Source organism: Oncorhynchus kisutch, linkage group LG19, assembly GCF_002021735.2.
Source record: "Oncorhynchus kisutch isolate 150728-3 linkage group LG19, Okis_V2, whole genome shotgun sequence".
NCBI classification, from domain to species: domain Eukaryota; kingdom Metazoa; phylum Chordata; class Actinopteri; order Salmoniformes; family Salmonidae; genus Oncorhynchus; species Oncorhynchus kisutch.
In genome coordinates, this window is record NC_034192.2 from 49,176,003 (window position 1) to 49,193,377 (window position 17,375).

At 39.6% G+C, this 17,375-nt stretch overlaps 1 protein-coding gene across 1 annotated transcript; it reads right to left on the reverse strand.

The window, feature by feature from the left end:
- Positions 1-13,188: 13,188 nt before the first annotated feature.
- Positions 13,189-17,100, reverse strand: LOC109879577 (integrin alpha-6-like). The gene is made up of 7 exons (XM_031797250.1): positions 16,967-17,100; positions 15,883-16,039; positions 14,483-14,566; positions 14,303-14,382; positions 14,086-14,160; positions 13,724-13,826; positions 13,189-13,257 (listed from the first exon to the last, which is right to left on the reverse strand). Exons 1-7 carry the CDS (start codon positions 17,098-17,100, stop codon positions 13,189-13,191), a joined length of 702 nt encoding a protein of 233 aa, XP_031653110.1.
- Positions 17,101-17,375: the final 275 nt, after the last annotated feature.

A 17,375-nucleotide genomic window follows, 5' to 3' on the forward strand; every position in this document is an offset into this window, starting at 1 on the left:
CTCACACATTTCTGAGAATAGCATAACTATTCATATCCAGAGAATCGATTCAAGAGAAGCGCTGATACCCAGTGCTCCTGGTTTGATTTTAAGCACTTCATGAGATTTTCATTTAAATAGAATTTGATAGATTATTATTAATACAGCCTATGTGAATTTGCTGTTAGATACATTATGTGCAATTGAGAAGGACACATGAGATTTGCAGTTACGTTTATTCTTATATTTTTATCCACAGATTATAGAAAAGCAAGTGACAATCTTTTGTTAGATTGTTGAAGCACCTTTGGCAGCAATTGCAGCCTTGAGTTCTTGGGTTTGACGCTACAAGCTTGGCACACCTGTATTTGGGGAGTTTCCCATTCTTCTCTGCAGTCCCTCAACTTAAACATAAATATATTTTGAAATAACTTTTCTTTAAAACAAGAAAAGTTTCTTTAACTTAAAATAAATATCTTAGCTTGTCTTTCTCAATCATTTTTTCTTCTAAGGAACCATGCATGGACAACACAACATGGACTTGGTGTCTTAAAATAAAAGCAGTTCCTTAAGTTTGGCTACAACCATTTTTGATGGTTAAGTCTCAGCAGACCCCTTCCTCTGTATGCTAAAGAGAAATTGTTTGTTCAAAGACCCTATATATATATATATATATATATATATGGTACAAATACTCCAAAAAGCAGTGGTGTAAAGTACTTAAGGAGTAATGCTTTAAAGTACTACTTAAGTCATTTTGGGGATATCTGTACTTTACTATTCATATTTTTGACTACCTTTACTTCACTACATTCCTAAAGAAAATGACTTTTTACTCTATACATTTTCCCTGACACCCAAAAGTACTCGTTACATTTTGAATGCTTAGCAGGACCGGAAAATCACCTTGACAGTGATACAAATTTTGCTAGGACTTTCAAACAGCTCTTACACTAAAAGGGTATTATCATCATTTTCAGTTTCACAGTATTATTCAAACTCCAGTGTGGAAATATATTTAAAACACAGAAAAATGACTGGGCCTTTAAATAAATACCATGGTCTTAGCTTGTCTTAACATATTAGATTATAGTGATAGGGGAAATAACCTATACAGTTATGTATCAGAATATTATTTTTGACGATGTATATCGTTTTGACTATCGCACTGTTGGCTATATCTGCACCAAAACTAGAGTATTTTGCCTTCATAGTTTGTTCTCCTTCTTAAATAAGGAGCCATTTTGTTTTCAGCACTTTTATTTCCATTACTGATCAAAACCAGTTTTCTCATGGCTCTCACTTGTCCCTCTGCAGAATACATACTATATGGTGCGCAATATGTTTGAACATTGAATCTCAAAATCACTGTATCGAATCGCAAAAAAATATCCAGACATTACCTAAGTATGGTAATAATATTGTATTGGGGCGGCAGGCTAACCTAGTGGTTAGAGCGTTTGACTAGTAACCGGAAGATCAAATCCCCGAGCTGACAAGGTACAAATCTGTCGTTTTGCCCCTGAACAGGCAGTTAACCCACTATTCCTAGGCCGTCATTGAAAATAAGAATTTGTTCTTAACTGACTTGCCTGGTTAAATAAAGGTAAGATAAAAAATAAAAATTGTGAGGTCTCTGGCAATTCCCAGCCCTATTAGAGAACATGGAACATAGATTGCAAAAATGTCTATCATACATGTCAGATTTCAATACTGGCTGATGTCATATTTTGGGAGGATGTCTTCTCTCAAATGAGCCATTGATCATATTTTGGGGATATTCCTACCTTGAAAAATGTGTAATTTAACGTAGTTTCTATTTGTCTGCCTCTTTAGTCCAGGGTGCATTGCATGGTGCCGTTGCCAGAGATATTATTGAAAGGAGATAGGAATCCAATGAATGAACGAACATATAATGCCACATCCAGTAGACTGTCGACAAATATCGTTCACGTTGTCATTGTGAGTCATAAGGGAGGGGGCCAGAGACAATTACTTGATGCCAACACACCTTTCTAGCTAAGTTAGACGTTGAAGTTATGTTGTGCCTGGTGACGTCTGACTGTTTCATCCTAAAATTGTTGATGCCGACGTGATATCAATATCCCTATCTAAACTTGCAAGTTTTAGTCTCAGGCAGCATCATCTTCAGATTCACCTTTATGCTGTTAGCCCTGTCCACTGGAAAACAATGTATATTGCTGAATGATTCTTTGGTAATGTCTGACTGTTTCATCCTAACATTGTTGGTGCCGATGTGTATAACAATATCAAAAACTACACTCGCCAGTTTGTCTCAGCCAGTACCATCTTCAGATAAGCTTTTACGTCGTTAACCCTGTCCAGTGGAAAACAATGTATGATTGCTGGGTGATTCTTTAGATGTCTAATATTGTGGGTAATGAAGTCGACAATGACTAGGGTTTTCAATTTGTCAGAGCTAATGGTGGGAGGCTTCGGAGGATCAGACCCCGTAGAGGAGAGACCTGAGAAGGCTTGAGCTCTGACTCCTACTGGATGCTTAGTGGGGAAAACTGGTTAATAAAGGTTTATATCGGCTGAATTAGCGACACTGGTTGAGCATGCCGCAAGCATTTTGTCATGGAAATTACCACCGGGAACACCTGAAGTCAAATTTAAATTAATCTTTTTTTTATCAGCAAGCTGGAGAGGTTACAACAACCTTTGCACACTCAGTACAGGTTGATCAGAAGCTCTGTCGGAGCAGTCCCGTTAGTTCTCCGAGGTACTGCTGTAAGAGACAAGTTATATTTGCATGTTTTAGCTTAGTCATTATTCATAATTAATTCATCCTCAATGTTTGGTTCATGTGTGTGACAGACCAATACCTCACAAGGCTTATTCTCTCCATTATGAGACCTTGAAACTGAGACACCCCTTTCAGTTCTCAAAACAATGTTCTGGACGTACTGCCAAATTGCTAATACTGATAGTAAAGATTCCTCCCAGGCATCATCAATCAGTCACTTGCATGAACCTAGAAATTGGTTATTAGAAAAGCACAAACATCAAATTTTCCATAACAATTTCTTTCCAGAAGCCATGAGAAAATTGTCCGGCAGCGGGGACTCTGCATGGGGATTAACACTACTACCTATATTTACTGGTGGCACAGATGATGTATCATCCTTTCCTACACTTAAATTGCCCTTGCGTAACGATTGTGTCTGAAGCCGAGCTTGAAACTCGTCTATCCTCAACATAAGGAGATCATTCTCCTGTATATTAAGAGTACAACGACTGCAATGAGAAGGCATAATGTTGCTTAGGTGTCTTTTTTTTGGAGGGGGATCTATGTCCAGATAAAGCATCCGTAGTGAAAAAATTGAATTAAAAAAGTTGTGTGAGGAGAAAAACTAAGACCTTGGTAAACTTGTTAAATACACAGTTTGATTAAATAGTTATTAAGAGTGAAGTGGAAACATCTAGGAGCAACAACGGCTCAGCTGCAAAGTGGTAGGCGACACAAGCTCACAGAATTGGACTGCCAATTGCTGAAGTGCTTAGCTCGTAAAATCGTCTGTCCTCGGTTGCTACACTCACTACCGAGTTCCAAACTGCCTCTGAAAGCAACGTCAGCACAATAACTGTTTGTCGGGAGCTTCAGGAAATGGGTTCCCAGGACCGAGCAGTCGCACATAAGCCTAAGATCACCATGCGCAATGCCAAGCATCAGCTGGAGTGGTGTAAAGTGCTGTGGAAACACATTCTCTGGAGTGATGAATTCCGTTTCACCATCTGGCAGCCCGATGGACAAATCTGGGTTTGGTGGATGCCAGAAGAACAGAGAGCCCTGACCTCAACACCATCGCACACCTTTGGGATGAATTGGAAAGCTGACTGCAAGCCAGGCCTAATTGCCCAACATCAGTGCCCAACCTCACTAATGCTCTTGAGGCTAATTGGAAGCAAGTCCCCACAGCAATGTTCCAACATTCAGTGAAAATCCTTCCCAGAAGAGTGGTGCCTGTTATAGCATCAAAGGGTGGACCAACTCCATATTAATGCCCATGATTTTGGAATGTGATGATCGACGAGCAGGTGTCCACGTACACAACATGACCAAAAGTATCTTGATTACATAAGTTTTCAACCCCCTGGTTCAATAATTGTTACAATGACCTTTAGCAGCGATTACAGCTGGATAAGTCTCTAACAGCTTTCCAGACCTGGATTGTTCAACATTGGCCCATTTATTATTTTCAAAATTCTTCAAGATCTGTCAAATTGACTGTTGATCATTGCTGGACAACAATTTTCATGTCTTGCCATAGATTTTCAAGCAGATTTAAGTCTGTAATTCGACCACTCAGGAATATTTACGGTCTTCTTGGTGATTCAGTGTAGATTTGGCCCCAAAAATCTGAACTCCTGAGCGGCCACAGTTTCTCGCTTCTACTCATTTTGCCATGGGGCGGATAAGAAAATGAGATGTTTTACAGTTAATTTCCCGTAATTGTAAACATTTTGACATAGGGTGGGGGGAAATGTTTTCAATTTTCAATATTATATCTGAGCAAGCATTGCAGACGCAGAAGCATAGTAACAAGTTTAGACAGCTGGTTGCTAAACTAATTTGTTAGCTGACAACAGTAAGTTGAGACCATGACTAAGTTCCTAATATATATAGTACCAGTAAAAAGTTTGGACACACCTACCTGCTGTGACAAGGTAGGGGTGGTATACAGAAGATAGCCCTATTTGGTAAAGTACCAAGTCCATATTATTGGAAGAACAGCTCAGAAAGGACAGTCCATTACTTTAAGACATGAAGGACTTTGAAAGTTTATTCAAGTGCAGTCGCAAAAACCATCAAGCGTTGTAATAAAACTGGCTCTCATGAGGAGCGACAAAGGAAAGGAAGACCCAAAGGTACTTATTCTGCAGAGGATAAGTTCGTTAGCGTTACCAGCCTCAGAAATTGCAGCCCAAATAAATGCTTCATAGAGTTCAAGTAACAGACACATCCCAACATCAACTGTTCAGAGGAGACTGCGTGAAATAGGCCTTCATGGTCGAATTCCTGCATAGAAGAGACTTGCTTGGGCCAAGAAAGACAAGCAATAGACATTAGACCGGTGGAAATCTGTTCTTTGGACGGAAGTGTCAAAATGTTAGATTTTTGGTTCCAACCGCCGTGTCTTTGTGAGACGCAGAGTAGGTGAACAGAAGATCGCCGCATGTGTGGTTCCCACCGTGAAGCATGGAGGAGGAGGTTTGATGGTGTGGGTGTGCTTTTCTGGTGACACTGTCAGTGATTTATTTAGAATTCAAGGCACACTTAACAAGCATGGCAACCACAGGTTTCTGCAGCAATACACCATTCCATCTGGTTTGTGCATAGCAGGACAGTCATTTGTTTTTCAAAATGACAATGACCCAACACACCTCCAGGCTGAGTAAGGGTTATTTGACCAAGAAGGAGAGTGATGCAGTGCTGCATCAGTTGACCTGGCCTCCACAATCAACCAACCTCAACCTTATTGAGATGGTTTGGGATGAGTTGGACCGCAGAGTTAAGGAAAAGCAGCCAACAAGTGCTTGGCATATGTGGGAACTCCATCAAGACAGTTGGAAAAGCATTCCTCATGAAGCCTGTTGAGAGAATGCCAAGAGTTAGAAAATATGTCATCAAGGCAAAGGGTGGCTACTTTGAAGAATATCAAATCTATTTGGATGTGTTTAACACTTTTTTGGTTCCTACATGATTCCATGTGTTATTTCATAGTTTTGATGTGTTCACTATTATTCTACAATGTAGAAATAGTAAAAATAAAGAAAACCCTTGAATGAATAGGTGTGTCCAAACTTTTGACTGGAAAGATATATATATTATTCATATAATTTACACAATATTTTTTTGCCTGCAATATCAGTTCTGTTATACTCACAGACAATATTTTTTACAGTTTTGGAAACTTTAGAGTGTTTTCTATCCTAAGCTGTCAATTATATGCATATTCTAGCATCTTGTCCTGACAAAATAGCCTGTTTACTTTGGGAACGTTATTTTTCCAAAAATGAAAATAGTGCCCCCTAGATTCAATTAACTAGCCACGGCCACCATCTGCTGTTTAAAAAAAACAAACACACCCACATATTCAATAACGTTTTGATCCAATTTGAAATGTGTTTTATAGCAGTTCTATAATAAAGGGCATTCAGATGTTTAGTTAATATATAATAGATAGACATTACACTTTGTCCTTCAAGTAACACTGTGTGTCTTATCAATGTTTCTTGTTTTTTCACTGACGATAAGTACAGCTCAAACCCAGTTCATTCACCCATTGGGTTATACAGCTGCACAGACATGGTTCCACCAGTGGTAGTGTAAATCTATATATATATATATATATATATATATATATATATATTACACACACCCCAATTTGGGTGACATCCTCCTTCTCTCTAAACATTAGATCTTTATTGCTAGGCAGGAAATTAAGTGATGCGGGCCATATACTGTTCCTCCTCCTTAATGTGACCTGACCTGACCTTGACTCCCTTCCTCACTAAACCACATCTCTTCACCCTTATCAGTGCCTGTAATTGCTCTTCCTTAACTCAATACATTCCGCCTACATATAACCATTGACTTGTGGTATAGAAACTTGACTATGGTACTCAATATTCCAATAGGATACCTGATAATTAACAATATTTCAAGTTTAACTCATCACTGGGTATGTTAAATGTTTTATACGGTTTTTATTCATGTTTTATCTACTTTGTCAATGTCATTGGATCTGTGGTGAGGGATTTAAAAACATGTTTTTTTTTACTGTATGTTGAAAGTTTGTAAGAAAGGATTTATGTTTGGTTTGCCATCTGTGCTTAGCGTAGGTGCGCGGTCACACATTGTATGTTGTACCACCCTATTTTGCAGCATAGAAAAAACACATCAGTGGCTCCTATTTTTATGAGCTCCTGTGACATTTTTTGGTAAAAGATTAGTGAGCAATAGTACTCACGTCTGGTACAGTGTACTTCGTGTTTATATGCCATATAGAGTGGTCCAATAATACAATTATTGTATTTCTGCAACAGGAGATCAATTGTATTAAGTGGTAGTGTAACATGGTGAAAAGTGACAGGTTCTCGGCTGCACATCCAGCTCTTGATTATGACTAGGAAACTCAGGTATGATCTCTGGACTCCGATCTTTTTCATATTCGGGGCTTCGATGTCATGTACCACTGAGAAGGACAAGCAGGGCCTTTTTAAGCTGTCAATGTTGGCATTGTGCATTTACATTTGTCACTTGGTGGACCCTGTTATCCACAGCAACTTAGTAGTAGAGTGCAGTGCTTCTACCAAAGGGTCTATGGTGTCCAAGGGTATCGAAAGTATGGTATCGCCCATACAGTGCATTCGGAAAGCATTCAGACACCTTGACTTTTTCCACATTTTGTTACGTTACAGCCTTATTCTAAAATGGGTTACATTATATATTTGTCTCATCAATCTACACACAATACCTCATAATGACAAAGCGAGAAAAGGTTTATAGACAATTTTGCAAATATGATATGATGTATGATTAAATAAGTATTCAGACCCCTCAACTTGAAATTGAGCTCTGGTGCATGCTGTTTCTATTGATCATCCTTGAGATGTTTCTAAAACTTGATTGTAGTTCACCTGTTGTAAGTTCAATTGATTGGACATGATTTGGAAAGACACATACACTTGTTTATATAAGGTCCCACAGTTGACTGTGCATGGCAAAACAAAAACCAAGCCACAAGAAGGAGTTGTCTGTAGAGTTCCGAGACAGGATTGTGTCGAGACACAGATCTGGGGAAGGGCACCAACAACTTTCTGCAGCATCGAAGGTCCCCAAGAACACCGTGGTCTCCATCATTCTTAAATGGAAGTTTGGAACCACCAAGGTTCTTCCTCCCCCAATCGGGGGAGAAGGGCCTTGGTCAATACACATATAGAATCGCGTAGTAACAAAAAAGTGTATTTTATATTTGAAATTCTTCAAATAGCCACCCTTTTCCTTGATGACAGCTTTGCACACTCTTGGCATTCTCTCAACCAGTTTCATGAGGTAGTCACCGGGAATGCATTTCAATTAACTAGTGTGCCTTGTTAAAAGTTCATTTGTGGAAATTCTTTCCTTCTTAATGTGTTTGAGCCAGTCAGTTGTGTTGTGACAAGGGGTGGTATACAGAAGATAGCTCTATTTGGTAAAAGACCAAGTCCAAATTTCAGCAATAACAGCTCAATTAAGCAAAGAGAATCAACAGTCCATCATTACTTTAAGACATGAAAGTCAATATGGAACATTTCAAGAACTTTGAAAGTTTCTTCAAGTGCAGTCGCAAAAACCATCAAGTGCTGTGATGAAACTGGCTCTCATGAGGACTGCCACAGGAATGGAAGACCCAGAGTTACCTCTGCTGCAGAGGAAAAGTTTATTGGAGTTACCAGCCTCAGAAATTGCAGCCCAAATTTTGGCTTCACAGAGTTCAAGTAACCATCCAACCTGACAGAGTTTGAGATGATCTGCATAGAATAATTGGAGAAACTCCCCAAATACATGTGTGCCAAGCTCGTAGTGTCATACCCAATTAGACTTGAGGCTGTAATCACTACCAAAATGTGCTTCAAGAAAGTACTGAGAAAAGGGTTTGAACACTTATGTTTTGATTAATTTGCAAACATTTCTGTTTTTGGTTTGTCATTATGGGTTATTGTGTGTAGATTGAGGAAGAAAGAAAATGTCATCAATTTTAGAATAAGGCTGTAATCTAACAAATATGTAAAATGTCAAGTGGTCTGAATACCTTCCGAAGGCACTTTAGTTTTGGACAGTTGTACTTTTATGAGTTCCTGTGACATCTTGTGCAGGGCCTTAGTAATGACTAACTAACAATACTGCTGGAAAATGTTTTGATTCTCTTAAGGATTCTTGAGCTTGGTTTTGTTTGTGAATATTTCCTTTTAGTGGGATGGCTAAGCAAATGCATTGTTCAGTTTGTGTTAAAAGCATCAAATTTGGCACATTAGGTAGGTTTATCTATCCTGAAAAGATTTAGATATTGGGCCATCACAGATTTGGTACCCAGGGGGCGTTGTAGCCACCTTACAAAAGTGCCACCAGCAGTTTCCTTACATGTTGTTTGAGCTACATTCATGAAAAATATGCTGGGAAGATAACTACTGCCCTTAATGCTTCACACCAAATTTGGTGTAGATCGGTCAAGCAGTTTCTAAAAAACAGACAACATAAAAAAAGGCAACAAATCCATCAAGTATTAGTGGGGTGATTAAATCCTTCACTTTTTGATGAAAGCAACATATTTGACAAATGGGTTGATTTAGTGCAAAATAAGACAAAGTTTGAAGGATTTGAGTGAGAGGACTAACTGGTGTCTCCAGGACTCATGGGTATTTGACTAGCTTCTATGATATCAAAGTGGTATTTATTATAATTCTCAACATCGCATCTTTCCAAATACATAATTATCTTAAATTTACAGCATTTCCATCCATCAGACAACCAAATATGTGCAAAAGTTGCCCAATTAGCGGGAGGGATGGGGGCAACTTGCCGTCACGCTATCTGCTCAAGTTTAAAACGGTTGTCTGTCAAAACCGATACAGCGCTGTAAAGCGCAGAGCCAGTGCTATGACGTCATGTACAGCATGTTACTGTACAGCCACTGCGTTTCAATTTAGGCATTTATCAATGCGCAAATCTGACATTTTAAACCCATACGAGTACGCGTGTGAAGGGCTACGCTGTGCATAGTTTTTGACTGGCGGCAGACAAACTAATTAATTCCTTTTGCTTTTGAATAAATGCCTCCTCCATTTTTGTTGCAGTGCTGCGATGAGTTTGTTATAAACTCAGCAAAAAAAGAAATGTCCTCTCACTGTCAACTGCGTTTATTTTCAGCAAACTTAATGTGTAAATATTTGTATGAACATAACAAGATTCAACAACTGAGACATAAACTGAACAAGTTCCACAGACATGTGTCTTACAGAAATGGAATAATGTGTCAGTTCTTGCTGTAAGTTGTTACCCCACTCATCCGCCAAGGCACCTGCAAGTTCCCAGACATTTTGTGGGGGAATTGCCCTATCCCTATCCCAGACAATGAGTTAACTTTTGTCTTGAGCATACATCTTCATACACCTTTGTTAATTGCTTGTGTGACAACATTTTACCGGCCTTATTTACAATGTCATTCATAAACATGACACCTTGCTTATACTTCCCCCCCAAAATTGGTCTTTCCTCTATCAGTACAGGAATTTAGCCATTTTATTTTCTGTAATATTTGTTCTGTCTGGAGGACGACATTGGAATTGTAACAAACTCTGTATGGCTTAATTTAAAAAGGAGGATACTTTAAACACGGTTCCATTGTCAACCCACCAGAAATGGTTTATTTTAATCTGCATAATGGCAAAGAGACCCCTTTTGAACATTGGATGTGCCTCTTTTAGTAGTCTGCTGGAAAGCCAGTTTGGATTTACTGTAGATATAATTTAGGTATAATGGAGGCTTTAAGTGAGAGGTTAATGCCTTAATATTTGATATTTTTAACCCCAGATTAAAAAAACAAAAAGACAAATGCTCATATTACTTGGAAAAAAGAATATCCTGGAATCGGTAGAGCAGTGAATAGATATGTAAACTACTAGGAAATTAATCAGGATAATTATGCCGTAGATGGACAGGTCTTTCCCTCTCCAAGGTTTCAAGATCCTACTGTATCTATTTGACTAAAATCCTATAAAAGTTAATAGTTGCAAAATCGTTAGACTTTTCCAGGATGTACACCAAGCACAACAACTTCACCATCCACCTATTTAATTAGGAGACCACATGGCAATTTAACGTTTGTAACTTTTAGACACCCATAACGTAAAATAGTACACTTATCACAGTGGAGTTTTAGTCAACAGAAACCTCAATAAGGCCCTTCAAGGTTGAAGATTGAGGATTCAAGAGAACTTGAATCAGCGTACATTCATTATTTTGTCTCTAACCAATGCATTTTTTGCCCCTTGATGTTATCACTGGATCAGATTTTTATCGCTAACATTTCAACGGCCACAATAAACCGGTATGGTGATAACGTTGGTTCCGTTTTTCTGTGCTCCGTTTTATTTACTTTAACAAATAAGGAACACTCAAAATGTGCACTTATAATAATTCATAACAATTTTAATCAAAATACAGTTGTAGACAGAAGTCAAAGATCAAACATCACAGATACAACTGATGTCTCTCCTGACAATACTCCCAGTGTTTTCTAAAGCCTCAGCAATAAATGTCCACTCCCCCAAGTTGATTTATAGAGGTATGTCTGACTAGACTCATCTCTTTTACTCCCCTGCAGGGCTCTATGTTTATCTTTGAAGTGCTTCCTCAGAGACCCCATACAATATTTCTCAGACCATTTCTTTATAAGAGGCAGAGACTTAGAAAAGACGGTGGAACAATTTAAAAACCTTATAATGTATATATATTGTTAATCTGTAGTCTAGGACACTATAAATGTAGTGGGGAGGGGTCTTATAACACTTCCCCTTCTATTAATACAACATAAGCATAATCAATTTGTCACGACTTGACCTTAGAGATCCTTTTAATTCTCTATTTGGTTAGGTCAGGGTGTGACTAGGGTGGACAATCTATGTTTTCTATTTCTTTGTTGGCCGGGTATGTATCCCAATCAGAGGCTATCGTTGTGTCTGATTGGGGATCATACTTAGGGAGCCTTTTTCCACCTGTAGAGTGTGGGATCTTGTTTTTGGTACTGTGCTGTTTAGCCCTACTAGACGTTTTGTATTTGTTTTTTTTTTCATTGTTAATTTAATAAATTAAAATGTACCCTTACCACGCTGCACCTTGGTCCGATCCTTCCATCGACGAACATAACACAAGTATTATTATAGATCAAACATTTGGTGCAGCCCCTATCATGACCCCATCAATAGAGGGCTAAAAAGATACCTGTATCTGGCGTGACCACCATTTGCCTCATGCAGTGCGACACATCTCCTTTACATAGAGTTGATCAGGCCGTTGATTGTGGCCTGTGGAATATTGTCCCACTTCTATTCAATGGTGGTGCGAAGTTTATTTATATTGATGGAAGCTGGAAAACGCTGTCGTACACGACGACCCAGAGCATCCCAAACATGCTCAATGGGGGACATGTCTAGTGAGTACGCAGGTTTCTAAAACGACTTTGGAGGTGCCTTGTGGTAGAGAAATCAACATAAAATTCTCTGGCAACAGTTCAGCTACACATTCCTGCACTCAGCATGCCAATTGCACGCTCCCTCAAAACTTGACATCTGTAGCATTGTGTTGTGTGACAACACTGCCCATTTTAGAGTGGCCTTTTATTGTCCCCAATACAAGGTGCACCTGTATAATGATCATGCCATTTGGGGCGGCAAGGTAGCCTAGTGGTTAGAGTGTTGGACTAGTAACCGGAAGGTTGCAAGTTCAAATCCCCGAGCTGACAAGGTACAAATCTGTCGTTCTGCTCCTGAACAGGCAGTTAACCCACTAGGCCGTCATTGTAAATAAGAATTTGTTCTTAACTGACTTGCCTAGTTAAATAAAGGTAAAAAATCAGCTTTGTGATATGTACAGTATCTCTATTGGATTGAGACCAGAGGTTTTCTCTGTCTGAAATTAATCAATTTGCTAACTGTTGTCGGTCCTGCGTAATTAGGCCATCACAATATTTATTTTTTCCCCAATTTTTTTAGAAGGAAATCACAAAAGCTATCGTCAAGTGAGTTTGGAAGATCTTGACGAGAGAACATTTGTTAACTTTGTTTACTTCTTCATTCAAATTCTCTTTTGGTGAGATAAGGATTTCTCCATCTTTAACATTTTTTCTTTTTTTCTTTTTGATTGCGTTTCTAGTGTTGAAAAGTGTAATAAAAAATGTGTGATTTTTTTGCCATTCTCCATCCAATTTGCTCTGTTTTTTAGATAAATGAATCCCAATCTTTTCGCATCTAGATTATTCAGTGTTTCGAAGGCATAGTTGACAGCTTTTGGAAGAGAACGCATTAAATATGTTCCCGAAGCACAGTGTACATAAAGTATCAAGAGTACGGTGTCCATATTAGGATAGCCTAAATCTCAGCAGTACCAGGGCATGGTCATTGTGGAGGCTGAAGGTAATGAACTTACTCAGTCTGGGGTTGTAGGATGGCAGCTGTGCTGTGTAGGTAAAGCATGCCCGTGCCTTGAATGTACTATGCAAATGTAGACACAATTATGTTGGGTTTCATTACGGCAGTGTATTGATATTTGTTTATATGTTGTTTCTTGAAAGTCTTACCATTTGTGTTTGTCACAGTGCTCTGTAAGTCCTCTCTGACATTGACTACTGGCCTTGTCCTGTAAACAAATCCAAGTAAATCAAAATGACCAGTGGACATGATGACATGAAAGGTCTAAGGCAATGTATATAAATCCTGATCCTTGGAAACCCACAGGGTGTGAAGGTTATTGTCACAGCCCAGGACTAATATAGGTGATACAACTGAAACTGCTGTAATCATGGGCTTGATTTTGAGTAGTAGAATATACTTGAATCAGGTGTGATGAAACTAAAGGATATACTCTAAATACTGTGTGTTCTCTCAGGACTAAGGCATATGGAATTTCGATAATCACCAGGGAACAATAGCATTTTGAACCACAAATCAATGAGGTCACCCTGAATTCATACTCTACAAGGGTTCCAATATCGTCCTCTGATTTCATGGCACTCTCTCCCTTTACAGCTCCTCCAAAGCTGACCTGGGAGGGCCTGGCCAGTCTGAGAACAAACACATCTCATAAACCTTAATTCCTTCACCACATTAAGGTTTGCGTCCAAAATGGCACTCTATTCCCTATGTAATGCACTACTTTTGATAAGGTCCCATAGTGCTCTGGTCAAAAATAGTGCACTAAATATTGAATAGGTTGTCATTTGTGACACAAACTATATTTTCATGACATGAGCTCTTCAAATATGTTAGCTAAAAGGGTGGGTTAGGGCAACAGGAGAACAAATACCATGTTCGTACACCCACCCAAATACTTGTAGGTGCAGCTCAAAAACTACTTTGGCCTTTGCTTCACTTGCTTGTATCTTCTGCACACTTGTCCTGCAACCAAAAGACTACTCTGTTAGAATAATCTGTGTGTGACTGGTGTAGAGCATACAAAAGAGACACACTCAAATGTTACCTTTATTACCCAGAGCTAATGGGTCCTCTAACAAACATTTATGTGCACTGTTATACTTACGTTTCAAGCTGCAAGGTAATATTTACATCAGTTGTGCTCAGAGAGATGCGGGAAGTGGACAATATTACATAGAAGGTAACCTAAGGGACACAAATGTCTCTTACTTACAATAGACAACTATTCAATTGTGGTATCATAGAAAAAATACATGTCTTAGACATACACAACATGACTACTCACTTCAGCATCTCTTTTGAATGGGTTTCCCAGTTCACAGTCTGTCAGTGTACCATTGTCATTGGGGTTGCACTTCACTAGTACTTCCTGTAGGGTCAACATATCCAATCAGGGAGCCAGACTTTTGAGTCATATGATAGCAGCTGATAATTTAATGAAACTATAGGCAGTGATGTAAAAATATACACTACATGACCAAAAGTATGTGTACCCCTGCTTGTCGAACATCTCATTCCAATATAATGGGCATTAATATGGAGTTGGTCCAAACTTTGCTGCTATAACAGCCCACTCTTCTGGGAAGGCTTTCCACTAGATGTTGGAACATTGCTGCGGAGACTTGCTCCATTCAGCCACAAGAGAATTAGTGAGGTCGGGCACTGATGTTGGGCGATTAGGCCTGGCTCGCAGTCGGCATTCCAATTCATCCCAAAGGTGTTTGATGGGGTTGAGGTCAGGGATCTGTGCAGATCAGTCAAGTTCTTCCACACCGATCTCGACAAACCATTTATGTGTGCTTCGTGCATGGGGGCATTGTCATGCTGAAACAGGAAAAGGCCTTCCCCAAACTGTTGCCACAAAGTTAGAAGCACAGAATCATCTAGAATGTCATTGTATGCTGTGGTGTTAAGATTTTCCTTCACTGGAACTAAGGGGTCTAGCCCGAACCATGAAAAACAGCCGAAGACCATTAGTCTTCCACCAAACTTTACAGTTGGCAGGTAGCATTCTCTTGGCATCTGCCAAACCCAGAATCGTCCATCGGACTACCAGATGGTGAAGCGTGATTCATCTCTCCAGAGAACACGTTTCCAGTGCTCCAAATTCATGGTGATTTTAGGCTTATGCGCAGCTGTTTAGCCATTGAAACCCATTTCATGAAACACCCGACAAAGAGTTATTTCACTGATGATGCTTCCAGAGGCAGTTTTGAACTTGGTAGTGAGTGTTGCAAGAGACGACAGACGATTTTTACGCGCTGCGCCCTTCAGCACTCGCCAATCCCGTTCTGACAGCTTGTGTGGCCAATCGCTTCGCGGCCGAGCTGTTGTTGCTCCTAGACGTTCCCACTTCACAATAACAACACTTACGGTTGACAGGGGCAGTTCTAGCAGGGCAGAAATTGGACCTGTAAGCAACGGGTGTGGCTGAAATAGCCAAATCCAGTAATTTGAAGTGGTGTCCACATACTTTTGTATATATAATGTACCTATTTATTACCCTGGAACAATTACGGTATTGGTGATGTTTAACTTCAGAAATCAAGAAGATGGGTGGTCATATTTTCATTGATTTTACAGTATCCTGAATAGAATCGTGGCTAATTAACATTATTTTAACTCCTAAGGCCAGTATACTGTACAATGATTTTACCAAAAATGTATGGAAGGCCAGTGACTTACTGAAATGTGGTTTAAGTATAATGATGAGAATGAAAGAGAGTCAGGGAGTTTGATGATCAGATGACTCTGATGGGCATCATCACCCTCCCTATTGGTCACATTGACCTCCAAAGCTATGTCCTCATCTCCAGCAGAGATTACTGGAATACTTCTTTCACTAGAAAGACATGAGCCTTATCATTACCAAAGCACTACATTGACAACAGCCATATTGAGCAGAGGAGGCTGGTTGGCGGAGATAGGAGGACATGCTTATTGCAATGACTTTAATGAAAAGGTATCAAACACATGGAAACTCTTTGTTTGATATCTTTCCATATATTCTAACCCAGTCTTTACAAAGAGCGTGTCCTCCTATATCTCCACCCACCAGCCACCACTGCATTACAGGGTTCATGTAACCGAATACATAATAAGTTGAATGTAGTCAAGAGGGACTTCTGGGTAACATTCTAATCACACATTTAGTTTCTACCTGGGCAGTGGGGTGAATACATCTTGACCCAGTAGTTTTGGTCTGGAACAGAACCTGTACTGTAGCTCCAAGTTACTTTGGCAAATGTTATCACTCCCACAACCTTTATTTATGAAGATAACCTGAAAAAGTTGAATTTAGTTCTTAAGACTCACAATAACTGTTTCATAACTACTAGGCTTATACCTCTTCTCTCTCACACGTCCTCTCTCACACATCTCCACACACACACAAGTGCAGGCAGGGGACTCTTGCTTTCTGTCTTACTGTCATTCAGTAAGGACACAGAGACAGAGATGGGGATGCTGTGCAGTCTGTCCTTGATATCACCCTTGAACAGATGGAGATGTAGAACGCAATGTAAAGGTGATGATCAAATGTATAGTTGCTGCATCAATCTTACCAAACAAAATCAATGTCAATGCCAAATGGTATTTTCATGATTGAGGAAATAGTGGCTTTACAAACAGTGTGTGTTGTTGTCTTATGACCCATGGCTGTCCCTTGACCCTAGTCTATTTGGAGGAAGACACACTTTGATTTCTTCATGAACCACTGAATTAAGACTACAGTTGTGACGAGATGGAAAAATGCAGAGTCACTACCAACTCTTTGCCCTGCCCTGCTAGCTCCAGGACTCCCTGGGACTGAAACAGAAACTGCATCCTGGAGGAACGCCTCTGTTTCCTCGTCTCAGCGTCAGCCTCAAAGGCATAGTTGACAGCTATAGGAAGAGAATGCATCGCATAAGTTCCAGAAGCACAGTGTATTTAAAGCGTCGAGTACAGTGTCCATATTAGGACAGCCTCAATCTCAGCAGTACCAGGGCATGGTCATTGTGGAGGCTGAAGGTAAGGAACTTACTCAGTCTGGGGTTGTAGGATGGCAGCTGTGCTGTGTAGGTAAAGCATGCCCGTGCCTTGAATGTACTATGCAAATGTAGACAATAATATGTTGGGTTCAACATTCATCAAACTTTCTTCAGAGATTTGGGTGGTCCTCACTCAGATGCAGGCGT

What these genes read in the sequence shown, in the direction of transcription:
- LOC109879577 (XM_031797250.1), bottom strand. Translation starts at nt 17,100, where the DNA reads ATGCATTCTCTTCCTATAGCTGTCAACTATGCCTTTGAGGCTGACGCT. An exon ending in ATTACCTTGCAGCTTGAAAC is followed by an intron (nt 14,161 to 14,302) that starts GTAAGTATAACA and finishes TTTTGGTTGCAG; the next exon opens with GACAAGTGTGCAGAAGATAC. An exon ending in TTGTAGAGTATGAATTCAGG is followed by an intron (nt 13,258 to 13,723) that starts GTGACCTCATTG and finishes ACATTTGCATAG; the next exon opens with TACATTCAAGGCACGGGCAT.